General features: G+C 40.8%; 1 protein-coding gene across 2 annotated transcripts in view; it reads right to left on the reverse strand.

The window, feature by feature from the left end:
- The window catches only part of NRF1 (nuclear respiratory factor 1), a 143907-nt gene that overhangs the window by 24463 nt on the left and 93410 nt on the right, over window positions 1-26034 (reverse strand). For both annotated transcript variants that reach the window (XM_021002299.2, XM_021002300.2), the window contains exons 7-10: window positions 24227-24424; window positions 23236-23337; window positions 17163-17320; window positions 6725-6849 (exon numbers count right to left, since the gene is read on the reverse strand). In XM_021002299.2, the coding sequence (XP_020857958.1) occupies window positions 6725-6849; window positions 17163-17320; window positions 23236-23337; window positions 24227-24424 (583 nt within the window). The remainder of the gene's footprint in view (window positions 1-6724; window positions 6850-17162; window positions 17321-23235; window positions 23338-24226; window positions 24425-26034) is intronic.

The raw sequence follows: 26034 nt of genomic DNA on the forward strand, positions 1-26034 counted from the left end.
TCTGAGGCCAGATCTGAACTTAGGTTTGTTTTTTTTCATGTAGTAATAAGCATAACTATTATCATAGCTAAATAGGAAATGAGATCTAAGAGAGAGGAAAACCAAACCAGGATTTTTTTGTTTGCTTGTTTGAGTGTTGTTAAATAAAAATAGTGAATTAAAAGGCATGAGGAAGAGCCACAGAACTCTGTAAACAACAGTAACGATGTATATATGGCACACTGCCTCTTCATTACATGCCTAGACTAATGCAATAGCCTCCCGATAGGTCTGCTCAGCTCTTCTCCCTTCCTCCTACAATCCACCCTTCATTTCACATCACTGCCTTAATAATCTTCCTCGTGTATAGACCTAGTCATGTTACTCCTCTGCCCGAGGCTTGCCCAGCTCCCCGCTACCTTTTCAGATTCCTCCACTGGGCAGGCAAGGCCCTTCACAATTTGAAAACACCCCACACCCCCAGCCTTATCTCATAAACATCCCCTTGCCTAAATCTCCCTCCATCCAAACTTGCTTGGTTTCATATGTTGTAACTTGGCAGGTAAAATCTGCATTTGCTTGAAAGGGCAGTTTGCCTCAGCAAGAATCCCAGACTACCCAGTGTCTCAGTGCTGCCACTTACCAAATCAAGCCCTCTTTGGGGAGAGACTGATCAAGGGTGTCTGAGCCTTTCAACAGCCAGGCTGCTGTGCCAGGGCCAGGCCAGGACAAAAGGGAACATATTGCAGTGAAGATAAATGGGGAGGGCTGCTGGCTATTTCTTTAAATGTAATGTTAATACCTTGTAATCAGATTTAATTTTTAAACAGACTCGACCCTCTAGTCCATTTCCCCCTAATTCAGGGCACGTGGAAGGTACCAGGATGGCAGCAGCCATGGCAGCTGGGGGTCTCTGAGTCCTTACTGTCTGGTAATGGAAAATGTGTTAAACCCTCTTGGGAAAAGCAAGCAAGGGAGGAGTCAGGGAGTTGCAGAAGGTCTGTAGTGAGGACTGGGGAGATGGAGTAGCTAGGTGACTCCAGGGAAGAGTACAAACTCTCTCAACGTTTCATTTTGCTAGACCAGAAGTTGCAAGAGCAGAAACAAGCAAGCAGTTAAAATGACTACAAGGGTGACAGACTTTGGAGCCTACTGTGACTGAATGCTCTTGGCCATGGAGCAGATTTCCCATTACTAAGGAGCCCTCCAGAAATCATATGGAAATTATCAAGACATAGACATGTTAAATGATTGGCATGTGTGTTGTGAGGTGGCCTGCCTGTCACTTGCACGTGGGTCATGTAGCAAGGGAACAACAGGATTTGTGAATTCTGCAACTGGAGAAACCGCATACCGTGCTCTTTCTGGGAATCTTCTGAGATGGACCCTTTCATCCCTGGTGTCAGTTCTCAGTAAGCCCAGTTATTAAAGGGGTAGTCTGGGTGTCTGTGTGGTGCAGAGTTAAGAACTAATGTGGCCTATTTTTAGCTCCGGTTGATGGGCAGAGATACACTAATCAGTAGAAAACGCCACATCACCCGTGCTACTGTCAAGGCAAACCAAGGTAGCCAGACTTTGGCCATGCCAAAAGGACCAAGTAAACTGACTATTCAGAGCTGCTGCCATTCATTCATGTAGTCAGGTCCAACTCTTTTATTTTTTTTAGGCAACTGGGGTTAAGCGCCTTGCCCAGGGTCATACAGCTAGTAAGTGTCAAGTGTTTGGTCTGAGGCCAGATTTGAACTCAGGTACTCCTGACTTCAGTGCAGGTACTCTATCCACTGCACCACCTAGCTGCCCCAGGTCCAATTCTTCATGACCCCAGAAAGGGTTTTTGGTTTTTTTTTCCCTCAAAGACACTGGAGTGGTTTGCCATTTCCTTCTCCACTGGATTAAGACAAACACAGGGTAAGAGCCTTTTCCAGGGTCACACAGCCAGTGAATGCCTGAGGCTGAATTTGAATTCAGGTCTTCCTGACTGCAGGCCCAGCGCTCTATCCACTAAGCCATCTAGCTGCGTCCATTCTGTACTCAAAGAGCACAGTTGAGGATTAAACGACTAAAAGCCCTTTGGAAGAGGGTTAAGGGGCTTGAAAGAATTTCATTTGCTGGACACAGGGAAGCAGTCATCTCCACACTTCTGAGACCCGAGAGTGGACAGCTGACATCATAGATACAAGAGGACCCCAAGGGGGTAGAAGATACAATAAAGTGTAGCATGATAATGTGGTATGGAGATGGACATTGAGAAAGCAAAGACGTCAGCTTGCTGGTATGCTGTCTCCACTACAGAAGTTCTAAATGAACAGGGAATTGATCAATGCTGCCCTCTTGGGTTCAAAAAAGAATATGATAAGAGACTACCGAAAAGCCAAACTGGAAAATCAAAATTTCAAAAGCACAAAAGCTCAGTTTTCACCTTTGTTTAAACCAGGACACACATTTGTGCAAACAAATTATATTCATCTACTGAACTGAAAGACACATCTTCCTAAGCTAGATACAGACTTCTGGGACACATTTTATAACAATTTGATCTTGGGAAAACCTGCCTTACTATCAGGACAGGGTTGCCTTTAGAGAAGCTAACTTTTCATTATTCAAATTAGTTTGCAGAATATATAGACTCTTGCCTTTTTTCCCCCCCTCCTGTCTCTGGACCATGATCTTGATTACAACTTTAAATCCAACAATTTTACAAGTTTGAGAGGTACTAGGCATCACCATGCTTTGTCACCCCAATTTACATCTAACGTGTCTAATCAGCTGCCTGATCTTGCCATTTCTACCTCTCAGGATGTTTCCTTCTCTCCAGTCACATGTTCTTCAACCTATTCACTATTCTGCCTCACTATCCTCAACTATTAAATGGGAATAATAATAGCATCTACCTCTCAGGGTTGTTGTGAGGATCAAATGAGATAATATTTGTAAAGCATTTTGCACAACACCTGGAACGTAGTAGGCATTTAATAAATGCTTATTTCCTTCTTTCTATGAACAATGCCAGCCCTCAGCATAATTGTTAAAATAGGCTATGTTCCTTTGACATACATCCCTCCCGGCCCCCCGGCCTTCCTTCCTATACCCTGTTCCTGCTTTTCACTATCCTCTCCTCAATCAGAAATGGATCTCAGTCAGACTAAGCTTAGGGGAGAGACAGTTATGTGTAGGTAACACGACTCTTTAACTGAGGTGCGTTTTTGCATCAAAAACGGTTAAAAGTGAATAACAGACCAAAGGACAGCATTATGAACTAAAACGTTCCGGGCCAAAGCTGAGGTACATGTATGTCCTCATGATATGATTAGGTACCTTACCCACTAGCTGTTCTCCCCAGCCCTGGGCAAGCCCATTGGAGCTTTAACGGCACCCGTGAACACATTCAGATTGAGCCAGAGTGTGGAAAGGTAGACTACGACTTCTTTAGGCCCACAGACAACACACAGAGCATAAAATAACTATGAGGACACTGCTGTACATACTGTCCAATTATTCCTTGTCTGTTTTCAAACTAGACTTGAGGGCCCAGAATTTAGTATTTTTCCGTGGTTAGCACACACCTGGAAAACACCATGTCCTACAGTCTTCAATTCTGAATCCAAAAACTGTCCTCAACACCATCTCCCATGGCCTTATTCACTACCAGCTAAAGCAGTACAGATAGGCCCCATACGCCTCCCTCCTCTTTTCCCTCGATGAATTTCTCCTCTGCCCCAGGCCAGAAAGATAGCTGAATCATCGTAGGTCAGTGCTTTGCTAGTAAGTCCTATGTTAAAGCTATACTTTCTGAAATTGGGGCTTTTTTCCCTCTAGTAATGTCGATTTCCAGGCCAGTTAAAAACAGTACTTAGTTCAACTATTCACTGGGTTTTCCTGATGGAAGAACTCAGGTGATGGTAGCTCAGTTCTCAGGAAAAAGCTATAGCCTGTCATCACAGAAGTGACAAATGTGGCATCACAGAGTAATTTGCAAGGATGAAAAGAAAATCCCAAATAGTCATCACCAGCTCAGACTCTGCTTGGTTACATGGGAAAAAAACCAGCTTAAGTTCCCCGTAAGAACTCCTCAGGGTTTGGTTTTTAAAAAAAAAATTTTTTTCTGGTTTTACTTGATGCTGGCCAAGTTCAGTCTCTAGGATCTCAAGGTGCACACAAAATGGCTGTTCTTCATTTATCAATGCTATGACAAAGGATGACACAACCTGATGACCTTATGGGACAGAAAAGGCAAAATGAACCGAATTTAGTTCAACGAATATTTATTAAGCACCTGCTACGTGCAAGACGTGCTGGACACTAAGAAGACAAAGACAAGAATGAAGCAATACCTGCTGTCAAGCAATTTAAATACCACTGCAGTACATGTATGCAGATGAGTAAACACAAATATAAAGAAAAGTGACGAGAGAGAGAGACAGAGACACAGGGAGAGAAAGAACATCAAACTGGTGGTGGGAGATGAAGAAAGGCTTCACAGTGGAGGGGACACCTGAGCCTTAAATGAAGGACAATGATTCTAAAAAAGGAGAGACGAAGAAGAAGAAGTGCATTCCAGACATAGGAGAGGGCTTGTTCAAATGTGCAGAGGTGGAAGGACAAATGTTGAGTTCAGGGAAAATGATAATTACAAGCTTCAAGGTTAGAATTCAGAAAATCCCAGCAGTCACATGTTGGAAAGCTATCCTAGCTCTAACACCTACTGACTTATTTGGCCACAGACCAGAATTCCCTTTTCTCCTACTTGCAAAAAATAACGTGATCTCCCAACATGGAGGCATGCTTATAGAGTATCCAGAGATATGTAAAGTTGGGACAGACAGACTTGATCATTTATATCCTGGTTAACAGGTAGAGCAAGATGCAACTACAGATTACTCAATGTGTTATCAAAAGAGATGGGGTTGGGTGGTGCAGTGAATAGAACACTGGCCTTGGAGTCAGGAGGACCCGAGTTCAAATCTGGCCTCAGACACTGACACTTACTAGCTGTGTGATCCTGGGCAAGTCACTTAACCCCAACTGCCTCCCCCTCCCCCCCAAAAAAAAGCAAGTAAAAGAGATGGGGTTGGGAGAGACTGAGTAATCAGAGTTCAGCCACACATTCTAATTCCCCACTCCAGAAAGGGAAAGACAGAATAGATAACAAAGTCCCTTTTCAATTGACCCAGGGAAATATTTTGGCCAGTTATAAAATAACAGCACTTCCAACGAATATTAAATAAACAGATCATTCTTTTTCCTGCAAAGGTGTTGGGTTTTTTTTTTAAATTCTTAAAACAAACACTCAGAATAAGGAATAGACATGGGCAGATTAAAAGGAGGATGAGCTTCTGCAAACTTTTCCTTAATTTGATTTATGACCCATTTGATTCTGAACATGATCATTCTCAGATGCATATATTACTGCAATGGTCTGGGGTTTGGAGCTTAAATCAGTCGGCTGTTGACTTCCATTGGGCCATGTCACTAAGCCCAGAGTCCTAGAGAAATGGGTAGATTACTGTTTCATACCTAATTTTTTCCCCTGTCTAATAACACATTAAAATACGTCTGTGTTTGGCCCTTCTGGAGGATGTAATCATTCCCTTCCCTGTCACCTCCCACATTATCTCATGTGGTACACCTTACTCTTTTTTCTTTGGTTATCAGTGCCTTTACAAAGCCTCTCGTCAGACTAGTACACTGGTCTACCTGTTCTTTCTTTAGGACCACAAAGCAACAAAAACCCCCCAAACTATGTAGCTCAAATTGGAGTTGCCTAATTTAACCACAAATTTTAACTATATTTAACTACAGGATAAGCATAACAAAGAATTGGTTTTCCTTTTTTGCTTCAGTCTTTGCAATAACTTCCATGAGGAAATTCTAATATTGAGTGACCAATCTATAAAGTTGAATTGGAATTGGGTAGTTTTTGCTACTCAGTGAACTTTGTCCCTTTCAAATAAAAGTCATGAATCACAGTGGCATTCACAAAGCTGAAGAGGTAAGGGGGAATGGTGGTGTGGTTACATAGTGTTGACCAAACTCAGAAATTCTAAGTGAATCAACAGAAAATAGGCAGCAGATCGAGCATGGCAATCAAAAGAGTGATAGTGACCAAGTGGGGACAGGTCATTCCCACAGACACAAGCGGGGACAATGGCACCAAGGTTATCAGAACTGGCCACAGTGGGAAACTGACCCACCATAGAAGCAGTGGGCAAATCTTTAGAGTTGACATGAGGCAAATAGTACTACGACACATTCTATCCTGCCTTAAGGACAGAAAGACTGACAGAATCCCGAAGAGCAAAGCCTCTTCCAAATAAACAACTCAGCAGCCATCACTATGACATATTCTTCCAGGAAAACACTTTCCCAAGTTGCCTTCTACTGATGATCGGGATTAAAGGTTACTAGGACTATGGGAGCTCATCAGGACTCACGGATGGGATCTTGTAAGGGCCAGAAAAGTAATCAGGCTTCTTCCATTTCTAAATTGCTTTTCAAAGTCTTAATGAGAAAGATGGACAGGAGCTTAGGCCACCTCCCCACAGGAGGCCAAAGGATCCCCGGGCATTAACTGTTTGCCACAAAGAACAGCACTCTGTGGTTACTACTCAAACAAAAGCTTAATCTCTTTCTTTTTCTTTTTCTTTTTTTGGGGGAGTGGAGTAGGGCTGTTTTTGCTGTCAGTCATGTCTTGAGGGTTTAAGTGGAAACAGGGAACAAATTCAATCAAATATTTATACCCTCTTACCATTAGCATCCTGGACTCCAGTAAGTGCTCCTACGGCTGCTGCGGTTTCCCCAGACAGGACGATCTGTCCTCCCCCTTGCAGTGTGGCCTCAGCCAGTGTGGCGACAGCATGGGCGGCAGCTTCACTGTAGACACGAAATTAAGAGAGAAGGATGTCTGAGATGAAGAGATGTGATGCTGAAGCAAGACAAGCGACCCTCCCCCACCCTCTCACCACTGACCCTCCTGGACCCTACTGTGACCCCCTCAACCAAGGGCTTAATGGCAAGTCCATGAAACCAATGAATGGCTTTAAAAATGCTAATGGATAAAACCAAAAGCAGTTTAAAAAAATTAAAAACGCCTAAAAAAGTATGCATTTTGGGATGGAAACGGATAACCATTATTTTTCTCCTCCTTATCAACATCAATTAGCATTTACTGAGTGCCTACAGATACAGTGGGGATTGTGATCCATAATCACAATGCATACGCCATTAGTCTTCACTGCTAATCCCTCAGCTTTCCTTTTCCCTTCTCTGTTATAATAACATAGGCAGCCATTGGAAATAGGCTTTTCTGTAGCAAAAGAGAAGGATTACAGGAAAGAACAACCCGAGGAGTCATCAACAGCCAGCCTTGTTAATATTTAACTAGTGTTAAATAATAACTTGGTTATTAATTCCAATGAGATCACAAAGGTGGCTAGGCAGATAGCTTGACTTCCATGTCTACTCCCAAGTTTTTTCTCAGGTCTCCCCACCTTACCTTTGGACCTCTTTGCCTCATGCTAACCATGTAGGCATCACCAAAGATTTTTATTAATAATTTAAAATGATTTAAATTTAAGTGCCAAAGCTTCCTTGTTTTTACAGACACAGCAAAATGATAATTCTCTTTGCTGCAGTCCAAGCATTTTGTGGGATGGAGGGAGAGGTCCATTCACTGGCAGCAGCTACCTTTCTAGCTACTTGCTAGCTACTTGTTCCCCGTCTTGTTTTCTACACCCCAAATTCATGTATGTTTCTTCCCAGAATGAGCACTGGGAGCAACGTGCACAGTTAAAACTACCAATAAGCAGGCAAGGCAGTTTAAATTTGTACAGACAGAACATGATACAAATGAGGCCAAATCATAGGTTTTTACATCTATATAAGTCAGTTAGTTTTAGTTTTATTCCGTTCTGAGCCTACACACTTTGTCACAACTCTGACTAACAATCTTGAAAATTCATGCCACTGATTTATCCCAAGTGGCCCTGGGTGAGGGACTGTGGATGGCTTAGGGAATATTTAGCACTACTAGTGGAAAAACATACAGCCTTGCAAAGCATTGCAGTCCCCCTCTGTTGTCTTATCACAGTAAGAAGGTGACCCTGGCTTCTCAAAAGCTATAGCAGGCTGGGGTAAACTCTTCCAGGTCCTAAAAAGCCTAGTGACAGATATAATCAACTATTGAATATGCATTTATTAAGGGACTATTATGTTCAGGCATTGTGCTAGGTGCTAGAGGTAATAACCCCTCTTTCCCCCAAAAAGTTGCTGTCCTCATGAAGCCTAAGGGGGAACAATACAAAATTAAATACAAAATAAATCTGAAGTAATTTCTAGAAGGCAAGGCACTATCAACTGAAGGGATGAGGACAGATTTCTTATTTCAAAAAAAAGAAAAAACATTTCAGCTGAGGGAAGCTAAGGAGGGAAAAAAGGAGGCATTCTAGGCACAGGAAATAGCACGTGTGGTGCTAGTATGTGCGGAGATGAGGGAAAAGATGAGAAATATGCAATGAAAGTAGACTGGAGAAGATTTAGCAAATAATTGGACATGAAGGAAATATATTAGACATGTGGTATTTAAGATGTCTATAGGACATCTATTTGGAAATGTCTAAAATACAACTGGTGATAAATGACTGATGCTCAGGAGTGAGACCAGGGCTAGATCTATCAATCTGGGAGTCTACTGAATGGAAGTGATTGTTGAACCCATGAAGGCCTATAAGATCATTCTAAGAGTATAGAGGAAAAAGAAAGGAATCGATGGGACAACAATGATGGTCCAGCAAAGGAAACGGAATAGTAGCCCAACCAGCAGGACGGCAATGTCATGAAAATCTCAACTGTGTGCCTGTTGTCAGAAGACTAGTCTAGCCAAGTTAGTGAACTGTTTTTTGTTCTTGGTTTTTTGCTAGGCAATAGGGTTAAGTGACTTGCCCAGGTTCACACAGCTACTTAAGTGTCAAGTGTCTGAGGCTGGATTTGAACTCAGATCCTCTTGACTCCAGGGGCCCATGCTCTATCCACTGTACCACCTAGCTGCCCCAGTAGTGAACTATTTTAAAAAGTAAGTGTTGTAAATGTTATTTGAGTATTATAAAAAGAAATGTAGTCTAAAGCAATCATCTACATACATTTGTATTTTACTAATGACAATCTTGAACCATTACAATGGGTACCTGGAAATTAGAGGCTTGAAATAAGAGGCTCATTACCCTAGGCTGGCTACCTGGTGAAGATTCTCTCCCCCACCCCCTTCCCCCAGCAAGTCATTAAGTCATGGAAAGGTTGCAATCTGCATTGGTTAAAAGGAATCCTTGCAAAACGAAATCACAGACCCTTCAACTATTGAAATATAGTAGTACATGATTAACAGCAGGTTAACAGTATTGCTTTTATATGCTGCATCATGCCAGAGATGTCCTAGTGAACATAAATATTCCTATAGGAACCCAATGCATAAGTGATCCCATTCTATCCCATCATCTCCAGCAGATGCCCCCTTTTTCATTATTACTCTCTCACTAATCTTCAAATTCTCCATGTCTATTGGCTGTTTCCCTACTGCCTACAAACACGTCTGTGTCTTTTTCTTCCTCAAAAAACACTCACCAGATGTGTCTATCCCCACTAGCTATTGTCCTAAATCTGTCTTGTCCTTTTGTGGCTACTATTAGTACCCCCACTTCTTTTCCTCTCACTCTCTCTCTCTCTTTTATTTTGGCTAGGCAGTGGGGTTAAGTGACTTGCCCAGGGTCACACAGCTGTTAAGTGTCAGTGTCAAGTGTCTGGGGCCAGATTTGAAGTCAGGTAAAAAGGTTTTGTTTTTATTTTCTTTTTTTGGCTAGGCAATGGGGTTAAGTGACTTGCCCAGGGTCACACAGCTAGTAAGTGTTATGTGTCTGAGGCCACATTTGAACTCAGGTTCTCCTGACTCCAGGGCTGGTGGTCTATCCATTGCACCACCCAGCTGCCCCTTCTTCTTACTCTCTTAACTGTCTGTGGTCTGGCTTCCTACCTTATCATTCAACTGAAGCTGCTCTCTTCAAAGTTAGCAACGATCTTCTGTCTGAAACTCACTTCTCTAGTTTTTTCATGCTGCTCTCCTGGTTCTCCTAACTGTCAGACTGCTCCATCTCAGTCTCCCTTGTTGAATCTCCACTGAGGTCACACCCACTAACTGTGAATGTTCCCCAAGCCTTGGTCCTGAGTCCCCTTCTCCCTCTACATCATTCTCCTTGGTGATCTCAGTTTCCGTAGTTTCATTTAGCATCTCTATGCTGATGATTCTTCACTCTACTTGTCCAGCCCTAACTTCTCACCTTAACTTCTAGTCTCCAATCTCTAACTGCCTATTGGATATCTTGAACTGGATATCCCATAGATATCTTAAACTCAACTCATTATCTTCTCCCTCAAGCCCTCCTCTCTTCCTAACTTTCCTGTTGCTGTTGAGAATACCAACATCCTCCTAATCAGTTAGGCTTGGAATCTAGGTATCATCCTCAACTTCTTACCTTCTTATCCTCTGTATCCTAACTTCAAAGTCCTGTGGATTTTAGCTTCAAAACATCTTTCCTCTGATACTGCTATTACCCTAATACAGGCCCTCATCACCTCACGTCTGGACTACTGTAATAGCTTTCTGGTTAGTGTCTGTGCCTCAAATCTCTCCCATTCCATCTGGCTTCTATTCAGCCATCAAAGTGATCTTCCTAAAGTACAAGTTAGATTGTGTCATTCCCTTATTCAACAAACTTCAGTGGCCCCCTGTTACCTCCAGGATCGAATATAAAATTCTGCTTGGCATTTAAAACCCTTTATAATCAGGCCCCTTTTTATCTTTCCAGTCTTCTTACACATTACTCCCCATCATACAGTCTGTGATAAAGTAACACAGGCCTCCTTGCTATTCTCACACAAGACACTCAACCTTCCTACTAAGTACATTTTCACAGGCTTTTTCCCAGGCTGAGAATTCTCTACCTCCTGGCCTCCTTGGCTTCCTTCAAGCCCCCAGCTAAAATTCCACCTTCCTCAAGAAGCATTTATGGATGCCCCTTAATTCTATAGTGCCTTCCCTCTGTTGATTATTTCCAATTTATACTGTACATTTCTTGTTGTGCAAAGTTGTTTTCATGTTTTCACCATCAGACTGTGAGCTCCCTGAGAACAGGGACTGTTTTTGCCTTTCTTTTGTATCCCAGGAGCTTAGCACAGTGCCCTAGACAGAGCAGTCACTTAATAAATGCTTTTTGACTGACAACGAACAATAGAATCACATTAAAAATGTTAAGTTGTTCCCTCCTTGCCATTAATACCAACAATTACTTAAATATGAGAAAATGAACATCTAACATATTCCAATTATCCAGCTATTTATTTAGCTCTGGTAATTTACTTCATGTGGGAGAGGAAAACCATTTATTGTAATTTCCAGGTACCCATTATAATGGTTAAAGGTTACCATTCACATCACATTCATAATGATGTAGATTTAGATGACTTTTAAAATACATTTATTTTTGTACTTAAATGCATTTACATTCACAGTATAGTTACTTAAAAATTTTTTTTGTATGTGCATACTCTTTGACCCAGCAATAGCATATATCCCAGAGAGATCATATAAATGGGAAAAGGATCCACATGTACAAAAATATTTATAACATCTCTTTTTGTGGTAGCAAAGAATTGGAAATTCAGGGGATGCCCATCAGTTGGGGAATGGCTTAACAAGTTGTGTATATGAATGTATTGGAATACTATTGTGCTATAACAAATGATGAACAGGCAGACTTCAGAAAAGCCTGCAAAGACTTGTATGGTCTGATGCTGAGTGAAGTGAGCAGAACCAAGAGAACATTGTACACAGGAACAGCCACGTTGTGAGATGACTAACTTTGATAGACTTAATCCTTCTCAGCAATACAAGGATCTAAGACATCTCCAAAGGCCTCATGATGGAAAATGCTATCCACAAGGAAGAAAGAACTATGGAGCTTGAATGCAGATCTAAACATACTATTTGCTATTTTTTTCTTCTGTTGTGTTTTGTTTCCTCTTTCTGGTGGTTCCTCCTATTGGTTCTAATTCTTACTTAGAACATCACTAATGTGAAAATATGTTTAATAGGAACGTATATGTATAGCCTATATCAGATTGTGTGCCGTCTTGGGGAGGGAGGTGCAGAAAAAAATTAATAATTAATTAATAATTAAAAATAAATTAATTTAAAAAAATTTTTTGAATGAATTTTACGTTAGAAAAAATGAAGAACAGGACCACTAGGGTTAAGTACAAGCTCATAGGAAAACCAAGCCCATTCTCTTTATATTGGAGGAGGCTTCTTCTCAGTGTTTCAATAGCAGGAGGGAGCCATTCAACAACAGCTGAAATCTGAACTCAAGAGTAGAGCAGAAAGGCTGATCTGGACTTAAAACAGGGACCATTATTTAGCATTTACATAGTGGTTTATAATTTCATAAGTATGAATCAATGATTGTACAATTAATAATTACTTGGCATCTTATTTTTTAATATTCTAAAAAAATTCTGCCAATTGATTGCTAATAGTCAAATTTACAGCATCCAATTACTACTGAAAACAATGAAAACATTTCATGGCCTGACCTGGGATTTCATGGAAAGCTGAAAAACATGCTATTAGAGCACAGTGCAGCTGTGCTACATTTTCTGACAGTGGATTTAAAAGAGTGGTTGAAGGAAAAGTACAACCTTTTATAAGGGTCTTATGGAATGCAGGGATTCTGAAGCTGACAAGAGCTCCCCACATCTCAAATGAAGCTAAACTAGTGCAACCCACTTATTTGACTTTAACTCGAGCTCTCAATGCACCCCAGAACCTCATACCAGCAGTAATCTGCAGAGAGGCTATCCACACTATGGCCTTTGTGCATGAGGGGAAAAAACCCAAATGACAACAGTCTTTATGTGAACAAACTGGGAGGCCAGGTCAAAAGGTCGACCAGGTTACCCACCTGTTCCGTTTGATGGTGAATATAAAAAACATTGGCTACTCACTTGGCATGAGGTATAGAATTACAATTATGACTTCTTGTGGTCAACTAGTCCTGTCACTTTCAAACCAATTTTTCACACTATACATTACAGAACGAATGTAAATATAACCAAATGCACTGATAGGAAAAAGTATTACTAAGAAATTAAAGGAACACAGAAATATCATTGATTCTCTTAGACTTTTGGAAGCCCCTGGGGGCCTGGTCAGATGCATAAGGCTAAATTAGTAAATATAAAATAAAATCTTAGCAAGATAAATCATATTCATTCATTCATTCATTCATTCATTCATTCATTCATTCAACAGATATTTATTGAGCACACAACTCTGTGCCAGGCATTAGGCAAGGCATACCTAAGAATAGATTTTGTAAAGGAATATATTTAAAGAAAAGGAATGTAAGAGTGCCAGCAACTGAAGCTGGGAATTTCTGATATGCAGAAAGAAAGAATGTTTATATTTATTTTATTTTCTGGGTAGCTCAGGTTAGATAACTGAGGTTAGAAGCATAACAGGGCTAGTAAAAATTTCTGGAAAACAGGTAATTCATGATGCCTTGCTATCCGTAAAGATCATTTAAAGTAGTGATTCCCAGACTTTCTGAAGCTATGATATTCTACTGACATTTGTTGGAGGAAAAAACCTCTTCTAAAAGTGTTATTTGGCAAAATCTTTAGTAAAGGTAGTTTGGTTTTGAGGGAACTGAAAACTCTGGGTTGTCATAAAAATCAAGACAAGCTATATATAAGTTCTCAAATAGGGAATTAGAAGACTATAGCTTCAAACATTAATTAAGGACCTACTATGTGTAACACACCTGTCTCAATCCAGCTCTGTTTCGAAACACTCTTAAAAGCATGGCTGAGAACCACTCAGAGTCCTGGATTTGTTCTGAGCCTCTTTTTCCCTGACAGAAGGAACTACTTTCTCCATCTTCCCCAGCCTGCCATGATGTAGGTTGGTCTGAGCCTATGATTTGTTGTTTATACTGCTAGATACACAAGTAACTGTGAGACAATCATACTTGTTCCATTTGTGCCTAAAAGGCAAGGAGGCAGGCACAGGGCAGCTCTATGAACATTAAGGACGACCAAATTTACCGGTACAATTTTTGCTAAGAAAAATTCTAATAGTAAATTAAATTTGAATAACAGCTGTAAATTTGGGGGAGATTTGGAACAGTGTCATCCCAAATGTAATAACTAAAAGCTAAAGTCTTAACTCCAGCCTAATTGTCTACAATGTGGGATTTCATGAAAGGGGTCCCAGACAGTGGCTGCCCCTTAGGAATTTCAAAAGACCCAGTTCCTCTAGCAGCCTAGACAGTCTCCCATGGTCAGATTTTCCCTTATCACCTATAGGAGCCGTACATACCACTCACTGACAGTGCTTATCCCTTGACGCTAGCTGGGCACACTGCACTATCTGATTGCAAGCATATTTCAACATCTCTGGACTCCTACATGCCATAGTATATTCTGTGCTTTTTCCTTTGGTGTAAACACCATAGCCACCTCAGCTGCATTTGAGCTTGTTAATAAGACCTCCAGGGAAACTATTACCCGAGTAGACTTTAGAAATAAACCCATGTTCTAACTGTGAAAGGAGCCAGGGCCTGCCTCATATTTTTCCACCATACACCCAGCTCCCAGGGCACCCACACTTAACTGGAACATCCAATCTGCTGATTAGAAGCTTCACCAAAATCATATATTGCTTGTTTTCTATGGCTGCCGACCTTCCTGTTCTCAGTCAAGGCAGGTATAAGATGTGGGCTTCTAAGGCTAAAAGGAGAGAGGTTCTTTCTAATACTGTCCTTACTTTTCAGGAACTTATCTGTGTGTCTTCTATTACAGAAAAGAATGGGGCTGAGCAAAGACTATAAGGAACTGAGTCAGTTCCAAGTCACTGACAGGCTACATGAGGACCGAGCAACAGATTCTAATCCCAGATCAGTCCCTGACTTGATAAATGACTCTGGGGAAAGATTATTTTCCCTTTCTCTGATTCATTTTTCTACACCTGTGAAATCTCCCAGAGTGAGGAATTCCTACACTGCAAATGCAACGCAGGCTGCCTGCAAAACGTTCTTTAAAGTGATAATTAATCATCAGCTAATTGTTTATCCAACACTTTATAGATACACAGAACATATAAGCACCACCTCAGTCCCTTTTCTCCTTCCACATAGAGGAAGGAGAAGCTTTTCCCTTATGGCGCACTGAGAATCAGTCTAAAGCACTACTTGGATCTGAGAGACCTGTCTCACCGCAAGCAGTTCACGAGGGTCTGGAGACCTCACAGGAGCCTACTGGTTTGGGGTGGGGGGAAATGACGACAATGACTTGGAATGAGAGTGAAATGGCATTAGCTTAAAATCCAAACAACCGGACATTCTAGGCCTGGGAGCTCAGTCATTGCTGTGCTTCTTAAGTCACTTCACATGCTGCCTGCCTAATGTTGTGGGTTTAGTGACACCAACCAAAGAAAGAAAGAAAAGAGGGGTGTGTGTGTGTGTGTGTGTGTGTGTGTGTGTGTGAGAAGCATATATGTCAAAGTCAGCATGTGCATTTAAGTGGTCCTTCTCAGGAGGGGATTGCTCATGGTCACTCTTTTATCATGCAGTCTCCATCCTGAGGAACTCTGCCATAGGCACCCTCTAGGATCTGCTTCTATCTTTCCTATTTGCTGTCTCTGAAAGAGAACTTCCCTCTCTCTATCAAGGACACTCTATTCCCAGGTGAAAAACTCAGGTGTTCTCTGTGCCTCCCCTCTTGCATGCTTCATACACAATTAGCACTAAATCCTGTTGATTTTTTCCTTTGAAATTTTTCTCTCAGATTAGTCATTTCTCTCTAGTCCCTCCCATTCAATATCACAATCATGGATGAATGTTAACCTCCAGCCCCCCTACCATTCTAATCCATCCTCACTGCTTTCATCGCATAATTTTCTCCCTCAAATACCAATAATGGCTCTTGACTGCCTACCATACTGAATCTTAATGCCTTTGTTTGGCTCTACCCTATCTACCTTGTCTTAATTCCCACAGCTTCCTGTTACGAATTTTCCATTCTAGCTCGGCCAGTCTCTCCCATCATTCTTCGAACACACTGTGATCATTGCTACCACAACATCTTTGTTCTCACTAAACCCCGTGAAATGTCTGCCTGCCTTCCCTCTACCTATCTAAAACGTATCAATTACTTCCGACCTCAGCTCAAGTCTCATCTCCTCCATAAAGTTTTCCTTGATTACTCCAGGGAAGGTGGTCTCCCCTTCTCTAGACTTCTACCATAAGCAGAGTAGACACCACACAATTGAGCACTTAATTAGCATATCATATTATACCTAGCATAACTTATAGCATATTGCTAGGCACATAGTAAGCATCAAATACAGTACTTTAAAGTTTGCAAATTGCCTTACACACAGTATCTTATTTGATCCCCACAATAACCCTGTGAAATAGGTGATGTTATCATCCTCATTTTACACATGAGGAAACTGAGGCTGAGAGGGATTTGGGACTTCTTGAGGGTCACAAAAACTAGTAACTTAGAAAAGATTCAAACCCAGGTCTTGCTGATTACAAGTCCAGTGCTCTAGCCACGATACCATCTCAATTGCTAAAACTAAATAAGAATCTTTCCAAGTTCATCCAAGGGAAGAGAATTCCCACACACTCTGGTGATCCCAAGACTGATACTACATCTGGGTAGATAAATAAGTGGGAAAACAAGGAAAATCAGTGAGTGTATGGCTTAAACATGAATCCAGCCAACTAAGGAATATGGTGAAAGAAGCCTTTTCTTTTGTTTATACAAAGAAATGATCAAATGTAGTGGCTTTGATTTGCCATAATGTCCTAATTCTTTTAAACTGTCATTGGGATGGGGACTCAACGGATAAGACTTACTCAGAACTTGCTACCTGTGGCCCATCAATAGGTCATGTAAAAGGAGAGAGGCGGTGACCTATTCAATGAATCCCTATAGGTGATTAGGTTGGAATGGCTAGATGATGATCACAGGCCAACCCCACGGTATTTTACTTCTCAATACCCCTAGATACATTCTTCTCACAAGATTTTACCTACGTCTTGGGGGAGCCTTGGGCTCTCCGTTCTCATGCCTACCTGTTGAGAGCCATGGTGACAGTGGCTCCTTGCTGCATCTCCTGAGAGGCTGCCACGGCTGCCTCTGCCAATGATGCCACTGCCTGGGTGGCTTCTGAGGCCTGTGTGGTCTGGATGGTCATCTCACCCCCCTGCAGTGTGGCCCAATTTTGTTCTACCTGTGGTAACAAAAGAGAAAGGTCAACAACCAGAGATACTAAAGGGAGACAAATTCAAATAAAATAGTCTCACCAGCTGTTAAACTGGTATTTGTTCACCAAATCTGGCAACAAACTCCTTTCCTTTTCAAACAATAGAGGTAATGGGAAAGTGAGATCTGAAGAAAGGTGGTGATGAGAGGCCAGTGTAAGTAATTACATGTTTCTAGTACTCCCGGTGACTTGCAATGTTGGTAGTGCCCTCTCTGATTCTCACTGTTCCTCCATTAGCCTCTGGGACAAAATGAGGCACAAAAATCATATTTGTGATTTGTCACATTCTCAAGAAGGATTCATAGGCCCCAAGAAGGCTAGGCAATAAAAGTGCCTTTCTCTGAAGCGTACAAAGAATGGCCCTTACAACATGCACAGTGCACAAAAGCTTTTTATTATCAAAATGTTTATTTTTTTTCTCTTGCATCTTTATAGACTCTGAGACAAGCAAACCAGGCCACTACTGCATTGGTGACATAGCCAATCTCCCACAGAAATATTTTTATCTCCTTTCCTCAGAGCTCTAATGTCTCTTGGACACCCACCATATATTCTTAGCAAGTTCTTGCTTCCTAAGGCTGCATCAATCTAAATACTTCAAAATACCCAGTCAAAAGGCAAACAATATTCCAATAGGAAGTGATGCCATAAAAAGACAGCAGTCCCAAAAAAGTTTCTTTGGATCAGATCTCATAATGTCACTGCATCCATGGCCTGACATTTTGACCTGTACTGAGAGACAGAAGCCATGCTGGCCTTCAATGAAAACCAAACTGTTTTAGCTTTCATGATTTCTTGACATACACTTACTTAACTGCTGCCTGGTGAACACAGCAGCTGCCCAAGCTGAGAAAGGCCTGTTTGGATGGGGGCAAGTTTTGTGAAGCTTCATTGACTTATTTCTCCTGGGTGACTGCTGAGACTCAGTATGTCAACTGTCTTACTAGGGAAGATATGTATAGAAGTGCTAGTTTGTAGCATTGCCTAAAAACACCAACATCACCTGATGACTTGGGGGCACTGAGCTTCTCGGACAGCTTTTATTTCATTAAAACAAAACATCACATCGTTTGTTTTGGTCAAAAGCATCCTGAATTTTGTAGAAAGAGAAGGAAAAAAGATATTTAGGTGTGGGCTCTTGGTGACGTGGGATTACATGACATACCTTTAATAAAGAAATTTAAATTTCTGGGCATGAATAGTATCTACATTAGGAGCAGGAGCGTTGTTCATTTATATCATGATAAGCGCAGACAGAGGGAAGATAGGTAGGGGAAAAAAATCAGGAGATACTAGGAGCCTAGAGAAGAAATGACTCAGGGGGATGTGATGGCTGTTTTCATGGGTTTGAAGGGCTATCATTTGAAAGAGTGTGCATAGATCTGTTTGGTCCCAGATGATTTAAACAAAGGCAATAAGTGAGTGGAAAATGCAAATTAATGCCTGATGTCAAGAAACAAAACTTCCTAGAGGCTAGGTGACCACTTGTTAGCTATATCATACTAGGGATTCTTTGCAGTGTATGGGCCCAATGCTAAGAAACTGGGAGACAAGGAAAGACACAAGGCTGAAAATCCTGTGAAATTTCCTTTATAACCATAAAGCAGATGACAAGAATTTAGCCACATTCAAGCAATTTATTTTGCTTTAGAGCCCAGCAGCCCTGCTGCTGGACAGTGTGCTAAGCTCGTCAGTGCTGCCACCTATTGCCATCAAACCCTCCTCTCTTCATCTTGTTTCTGCTCTTCTCTTTGCACTTGTCCCCCCCTTCCAGGGAGGGCTAGCCCAGCACAATTATCAGTACACTAATAACAGGGGCGCGTCACATGCAATCTGTGCTAAATGAAATCACGGCAGAACATCACGGCACATATTTTATACAAGTAAACATAAAAAAATATTCACCACCAGCTTCCGGGCATTTTTGAGAATTGCAGACTAGGCACTGCCATCCATATGAATGTTCCTATCCTTTCCCTTCCCCTTACCTCCCAATTAAACAAGTGCTCTGATTGGTTTTGTCTCACGTTTATCACTTAGTCGATAGGTGCCTGAGTTAGTAGCTCTGTTTCCAACTACACTGCACCTTACTATAGATTCCCTTTTCTGGTTAACACTATAAATTCCACTTATGCTATCTGAATATCATTTGTAATGCCGCCATTTCGAATTTTTACTTGTAATTTTAAAATAAATCATATCTAATTCACATAATTGAACGAGAATTCACTAACACTGAGAAGAGATTTAGCACAAGAAGAGTGAGCATTCCCGGGGGCAGCTAGGTGGCGCAGTGGATAGCTCACCGACCCTGGATTCAGGAGGACCTCAGTTCAAATCTGGCCTCAGACACATAACACTTACTAGCTGTGTGACCCTGGGCAAGTCACTTAACCCCATGACCTAGCCAAAAAAAAAAAGAAAGAAAAGAAAAGAAAAAGAAAAAAAAAGTGATCATTCCCACTGTAGTATAGTGGAAAGAGCCGTGGACTGGAGGACAAGAGACTCCAGTTCCAACTACAGCTCTTCCAATGGCTAGTCTTGTGAAGCCGGACCTTAATCTTCTTATCTGCAAAATGAGTCAACCTATATATGTACATTTATATCAGCACTGAAATTTGCAAGAAAAAAATTGTGAAACTTTATACATGGCTTATGCTACATCAATTTGTACTTTACTATTATTATTTGTAAGCTCTGTATGCCTTTTGCTTATGTATTTGTCCTGTGTCCTAATTTCTAAAAAGGGAAGGAATGGTCTTTTATTTCTTTGCATCTTCCCATAGAATTAAGGACGGTACTCAGGACAAAATGAGCTACCATATTAGTGCTCAATAATTGATTGACTAAGGAGATCAAATCACCTAGGGGGAGACAAAGTGCCCCCAAAACAACTCTTTTCAAGAGTGCAACTGAATACTAAGAACAGAGTGATCTGGTGAGCGGAGAACTAAGAAGTAGGAGGCCGAGCAAAATATGGCATGCCACAATGTGGCTATGGAAATGAAAAGGACATGGATTACACTCCATTTTCCAATACCTGAACAGAAGAAACTCCTTACTTGAAACGTTTGGTTATTTAAACTAAAATTTAGCATTGTTAGAAGGCATCATATTGAATACTGGTTAACTCGATCTTCAAAAATCTAGCAAATAATCCTTCAAATTTTATCTCAGAGTCCCAAAACCTAAGTGCAATTTCCCTCCCCAGAGAAAAAGTACTAATAGGGAAAAAGCAAACCATTTTAAATCCCCATTAAAAGAAAAAAGGTCCTTGTTTTAATATATGACTAGAATTCTGTATTTAGCAAAATATAAAGAAGTATAAAATGTTCTGTAACAGTAGGTATCATTCCACCTTTGGCTGTGCCTCTGACTCTAAGGACTTTGAAGCCACCAGCTTCTGTGCATTTTTGAGAACTGCAGACTAGGCACTGCCATACACATGAATGTTCCTATCCTTTCCCTTCCCCCTATCTCCCAATTAAACAAGTGCTCTGATCGGTTTTGTCTCACGTTTATCACTTAGTTGATAGGTGCCTGAGTTCCAATACCTGGAAAAATTTATACAGAATAATATTAAGTTGAAAAAAGCAGAACACTCAATAGCAGATATGTACTAATTACAACTGGGTAGAAATGTATGTATGTTCACTGATGAAGATCAGAAGAGAAACTGGAATAACATAGATTTCTAAACTTCACCACACTCTTTTAAAATGTTCTTCCGAGGCGCTTGTTCATAATAGAAATCACAGACCAACCTTTCTTCATCATACCCTTCCCTCTTTCCCCCAAAAAGAAGCTCTGGGTTGGAGTTCCTACTTTGACACTGACTCACCTACCTAAGCCAAACTTCTCATTCAGTTAAGTGAGGTTCTCATACCTAAATGGTAATACTTCAAAGGTCTGTGGTTAAAACAGATCTGGTGAAGATATTCACACATTTGCAATTCAGTAGATGGTCTTTGACAGCTGCTGTGGCCAAAACATTAACCACTCAGAGGCCAATCTTGTAATGAATCTCTCTGAACTTAGCTAGGCTGGTCTTGGACAAAATATACATAGTTCATCATTGACCCCAAACTCAAAGGCTTTCCACCTTGGTAGGGTTGGCTAAGTCTTGCCCTATGTTGGCACAAATTTTGTGGGTTTTTTCTGTCTTTTTATATTTGTTTTTATCTGATAAACTTTTTTCCAATTAGTAAGTATTTATTTTCTCTCCCTCTTACCTCCTTTCCCCACATTGGAAAAAAAAGAAAAAACAAACAAACAAACCAAGCCCTGGTAACAAAAATGCATGGTCAAGCAAATCAAATTCCTACATTGACCATGTCCAAAAATGTATGTCTCATTCTGCATCTTGAGCCCACTGCCTCTGTCAGGAGTTGGGTATAATGGAATAGATTTTGAAAGCTCAGAATCACCTCCCTATTATGATGAGGCATTAGATTAGAACTTTAAATGAAGTAATATAAAGGAAAAATGGCATCCCCCAAAATGGTGAAGAAAGAGACGCTGTTCATTTTCATAAGGCACTCTCACATCCTTAGAGGAAGATGCTATCAAAAAACTAATTTTCCTGCAAAGCCATGCTGTGTAATTAGTTTACTGGCATTAATGTGGTCAAGAGCAGCTATCAATTGTGGCTCTGATGGCATCCAAACAGAACAAGGCAGACTAAATACAAAAGAGTATGCTAGTGTCTTAAAAAAAAAAGGTTGAGGAGAGAGAAATCAGACTTGACAGGCAAATAAGAATATCTGTATAAAATATATGGTCTACAGTTCCATTATTACTTTTCAAAAGTATAAACACATTCTTTTTACCCTTTAATGCAGCATGGCTATGTTATTCACCTTTACTTAGACCTAGGCTCTATGCTGCACTGCTGATTCAATTAACAGGTCTGTATTTTCCTGCTCCTATGCCTTTGTCCACACTGTTTTCTCTGCAGGATAGTAGATATATCATCAGGAAATCGCCTACGGTGACTACTAGAGCCCTTTCCTGGGTCTTAACTAATAGTTCAGGGCTCACAAAGATATCATATTATTCCCTAAATGGAATACCTTCCACTTACACATATGAACTTCAACTGCTGCTTTTATGTAGGGATTTCCTACAGCTTGTCTTTTTTAGCTTGGCATTTCACTACCTGGGAGAGCTCACAGTCATGTACTAAAAGGAACATTTTACTGTGTACTACCTCTTCCAGATCACTTCTAAAAAGATTTTGTTAAATGAGACCAGTCCTAACACTGATCCCACCGTTAGTTAAACAATCAGCTCAGGATAAGAAGTGTTATCTCTACATTCTTTGTTTCTTGTCTTTGAGCCAATTCTCTATCCCTGACAAATCCCATGATTAAAAAAAAGTGGGGGAAGAAGATTCTAATGTGAAACTTCTTCAAAGGCTTTAAAAAATCTTAAATAAATTACAGACACTTAAGCCAAGAGTTATTCTAGTAGATTTAGAGACAAAATTTCCCCTTAAAGAAACTATGCTCCCTTTCCCTGATGATTAAATTTGCTTGTTTTCTATGAATCTATCTTTTCTAATAGATTAGAAAGCTAAAATGTTTTGATATCCGTAGCAGAAAGACATCAAATATGTGCATGTATGTGTGTATATGTATGTATATATACACACACACACACACACACACACACACACACACTTTACTACAGATATTGTTATGTGTCTTACAAAACACCGTATTATGGAAAGCACAAGACCTTTTATGAAACTTATGGTTTGATGTTGCTACTAAAGGTGTAAGGAAAACAAATGTTACCCATCCATAGAAAGGGCCATCTCCTTTCCTTGACTCTATGAGTACACACACAGACACAGGTGCAGATCTAGCCCTTATTCTTACCTCTCCATCAGTCACAGCAGAGTAATTCACTTGAGCAACAGTGACAGTGGTAGGTAATTCAGAAGCATCAGCCAAAGTAGCTACTGTTGCTCCTGTACCAACCTAAGTAAAGATACAGAAAGTTGTCAACGAACAGAAGAAACTCCTTACTTGAAACGTTTGGTTATTTAAACTAAAATTTAGCATTGTTAAAAGGCACCATATTGAATACCGGTTAACTCGATCTTCAAATAATCTAGCAAATAATCCTTCAAATTTTGTCTCAAAGTCCCAAAACCTAAGTGCAATTTCCCCCCAGAGAAAGAGTACTAATAGGGAAAAAGCAAACCATTTTAAATCCCCATTAAAAGAAAAAAGGTCCTTGTTTTAATATATGACTAGAGTTCTGTATTTAGCAAAATATAAAAAAGTGTAAAATGTTCTGTAACAGTAGGTATCATTCCACCCTTGGCTGCACCTCTGACTCTAAGGACTTTGCTGCCGTGACTTGGTGGCCCTCTCAACCCTGGAGTCACCCTCACTGCTGGGGCTTTCTCATCCTGAAATAGCCCTTTTCCACGCTTCATTCTCCCTGTCCTCCCCTTCCCCCAGCTCCCTATTTTGTAATGTCTTCTCCCATTAGGATACAAGTGCCTCGAGAATGGGTACTGTCTCTACTTGTTTCGCCAGAACTTAAGCACAGGGCCCGGCACAGACAGGGCACGTAATCGATTCCTGCCGCCCACCTGTCATACAGGAAGAGTTCTCATTATACATCTACGATATTATAAGAACTTTGAGAGCAAGGAATGTGTCTCTTTAGTCTTTATATCCCCAGTAACCGGCATAATTGGTGTCTAATAAATGTTGGATAAATTAAAGTGAATATTGTTTTGTCTTTAATAGTTAAAGGATACTCAGCATCTTTGGGCAGAGAGCAGCCTCTCCAATCTGAAATGCTAAGGAACCATCTTTGAAACCAAACCCTGAGGGATGGAAATTTCGGACTCACCTGGATAAGTGAGACAGTGCCGTCAGGATTGCTAAAGGTCTGGACTACGGTCTGGGAGGGTACCAGGTGTGCTATACTGTGCGTTGCTGTGGCCTGTTGTTGTGTTTGCTGGTCTTCGAAAGCATACAACAAGTCTTCCCGCCCATGTTGTTTATAGCAGTTTTTGACTATAGTCCGTAGTGCCTGGGTCCATGACACCTGTCCCCAGAACGCCATAAACGACTATTTCAGCAAAGTATAAAATGCAGAGGACACACACTACTTACTATTCAATCCATGGCTAGCATCACCCCACCCCCAGGCTGCTACCACTTATCTAACCAAGCCAAAGCCCACCCTATGAAGTGAGCTCCTACAAATTGGAGGGTGGGTGTTTAAAACCAAAAATATAATTTTTGCCTCTAAAAGATCTTGGATCAGGTTTTTCTGATCTCATGGAGGTATTTTTGTTCCCAAGCAAGTTAAAAAAACAGATTCATTTAATACAGGTCTTAACTTCTCAGAGGTTTAGTATCTTCACCTGTCAGATAGGTATAACACTTGGAGTGTCCACTTCATAGGTCTATCATGAAGAATTCTGTAAATCTTAATGAGGTTTCTTAGTTATCACTATCATTATTGTTGTTATTTTAAGAAAATGATTTATCTTATTTTCCAGAAAACTTATTACTTATTATATTCTTTAAATCCAATTTTATGTAATTAGAGGGTGTATGCACCCAGAATGTCGCCTGACCTCAGTAACTCTTTAGGAATGCCAGAGATAAGTAGGAGGAATTTTAGGATCCCTTGGATCCACCCAAGATTGTTTTGGATTCTCTTCACATGATGGGGATCTTTTTTTTTTACACAGTTTTTTTTTTTAAATTTTATTTTATTGGCTGGGCAATGGGGTTAAGTGAGTTGCCCAGGGTCGCACAGTTAGTAAGTGTTATGTGTCTGAGGCCATATTTGAACTCAGGTCCTCCTGAATCCAGGGCTGGTGCTCTATCCACTGTGCCACCTAGCTGCTCCAAGGATGGGGATCTTAAAGGGGACGAAAGACCAAACTTCCCCATAAAGGAATACTCATTGGGTGGAATAGTGTCAAAGAGCAGAGTCAAAAGACCCTGGCAAGTGCCATGCCTGGCCCTGCTATATACAACAGGAATTGCACTATCTGGAACAAGTCACCTCACTATTGTGGGCTTCACTTTTCTTTATTAGTGAAATGCAAAATGTTTGCACTCTGCAACTCACAGGGCTGTTACGAGGAAAATGCTCTGTAGACTTCAGTGTGCTACAGAGATGTGGGCTATTAGGATGAGATCACAAATCTAGTGCTAGAAGGGACCTCAAAGGCCCATCTGGTCCAAAAGCTTCATTTTACAGTTAAGAAAACTGAGACAGACAGAGGTTAAATGGCCTGCTCCAGATTACAAAGCAGGAGGTATTGAAGGAACTCTGATTACAAAGGCAGGACTCATTCTACTGTCCCACACCAACTGTATAATTATCATCATTAAATAATAATGTACTTTTTAAACTATAAGGTGCTAGACACAAGTTGAAACTATTATCATCTTTGTTATTATTTCTCAAGCATCCTGAGTATAGGAGGTTCTATGAGCATCCAAATAGGCATTCCCAAGAAAGTTATAACCTGAATGAAAAATAAATATGCTAAAAAGGGAGACCCTGACTTAAGCTTACCAGCCATTTGCCTCCTGTCTATTAGAATAAATGGAAGTTTCTGAGCTAACGCGAGCGTGGTCAGGTCTACCAACACACTCCATACAAGTGGCAGAGAAACTACTTGTCATTCAATA

The sequence above is a fragment of the Phascolarctos cinereus genome, unplaced genomic scaffold (genome assembly GCF_003287225.1).
Source record: "Phascolarctos cinereus isolate Bilbo 61053 unplaced genomic scaffold, phaCin_HiC Scaffold_1;HRSCAF=81, whole genome shotgun sequence".
Taxonomy (NCBI): domain Eukaryota; kingdom Metazoa; phylum Chordata; class Mammalia; order Diprotodontia; family Phascolarctidae; genus Phascolarctos; species Phascolarctos cinereus.